Source organism: Amphimedon queenslandica, unplaced genomic scaffold, assembly GCF_000090795.2.
Source record: "Amphimedon queenslandica unplaced genomic scaffold, v1.1 AMPQUscaffold_1254_Cont26732, whole genome shotgun sequence".
In the NCBI taxonomy this organism is placed as follows: domain Eukaryota; kingdom Metazoa; phylum Porifera; class Demospongiae; order Haplosclerida; family Niphatidae; genus Amphimedon; species Amphimedon queenslandica.
Window position 1 is genome coordinate 1 of NW_003558399.1, and position 1,134 is coordinate 1,134.

The window sequence follows — 1,134 nt, forward strand, 5'->3', positions numbered from 1 at the left end:
TAGATCTGTACAATGGTATGAACTATACCATCACAGTGAGAGCTGGTAATGTATTAGGAGGATCTAATGCTAGTTCAGTTGAAATAGATACAATGCCAACAGGTATGTACATTCTTGAAAGTTTATTATTATGTATTATAGTCCCTACCAGTGTACCTAATTCTCTGTCTTTACTACAACCATTTAATAATCTCACTTGGAATGAGGTCAATTGTTCTGAGCGTAATGGTCTAATCACAAGCTATGCAGTGATGATCAGTAACAGTAGTATCACATACAACCTCACCAGTACTGAGAGATATATCATATTGAATGATCTAGTATTTGGTACTGAGTATAACATCAGTGTAGCTGCTGTCAATTCTGTTGGAATAGGTCCCTTCAGTGATACTCTTATAGTGGAAATTAAAGCAAGTAAGTATTTAAATATATTAGATTTATGTGACAAGTTTATTTAGTACCTGGCCCAGTTGGTTCAGTATCCAGTATCATGGACACTACATGGGCTGTTATCTCATGGAGTGTACCTAGTTATATTCCATCAGACCATCCCATTATCACATATGAGATAAGATACCATATGTTACAGTCTGGTAACTGTTCAATGGTAGATGATGATGGCATTAATATTCAATTGTTCAACCATTATAATAAATTCAGCAATAGTACACTTACTGTCATCACTGGTCTGTATAGTGAAACCTGCTATATTTTTAGTGTACGTGCATACACTGATAATGGATATGGTCCATGGACATTAATAACTAATGAGACATTAACCCTGCCAATAAAACCATCACTAACATTATCATCGACATCATTGCAAACAACAAGTATAAATTTATAATTATGGTTACCTTTTTATTTTTGTTTTATAAAACAGTGACTACTACTATAAAACCAGAAAGTAGGTTTTACGTTATAAAGATATTTATATTACTAAAAATTACTACAGTTACGTTATAAAGATATTTATATTACTAAAAATTACTACAGATACTTCAACTATTGTGACAGTTGGAGCCTCAGGGGTTGTTGTGTTTTTAATTGCTCTATTGCTGGTGATGATTGTTGTAATTACCATTTTCATAAAGTATATTCCAGTACTGTAATGCTTATTAAAAATTGTTCTTT

At 32.4% G+C, this 1,134-nt stretch overlaps 1 protein-coding gene and 1 long non-coding RNA gene across 2 annotated transcripts; both read left to right on the plus strand.

The window, feature by feature from the left end:
• Positions 1–6: 6 nt before the first annotated feature.
• On the plus strand, positions 7–187 carry LOC109593499 (uncharacterized). Its single transcript, XR_002190995.1, has 2 exons — positions 7–102; positions 142–187. It is a non-coding gene; the product is annotated as an uncharacterized LOC109593499 (long non-coding RNA).
• Positions 188–455: 268 nt separating this feature from the next.
• On the plus strand, positions 456–1,103 carry LOC109593498 (uncharacterized; the record flags this gene model as incomplete). Its single annotated transcript, XM_020008550.1, has 3 exons — positions 456–833; positions 884–907; positions 997–1,103. Coding segments are annotated over exons 1-3 (474 nt in total), but the record flags the coding sequence as incomplete, so codon positions are not given.
• Between the last annotated feature and the right edge of the window lie 31 nt (positions 1,104–1,134).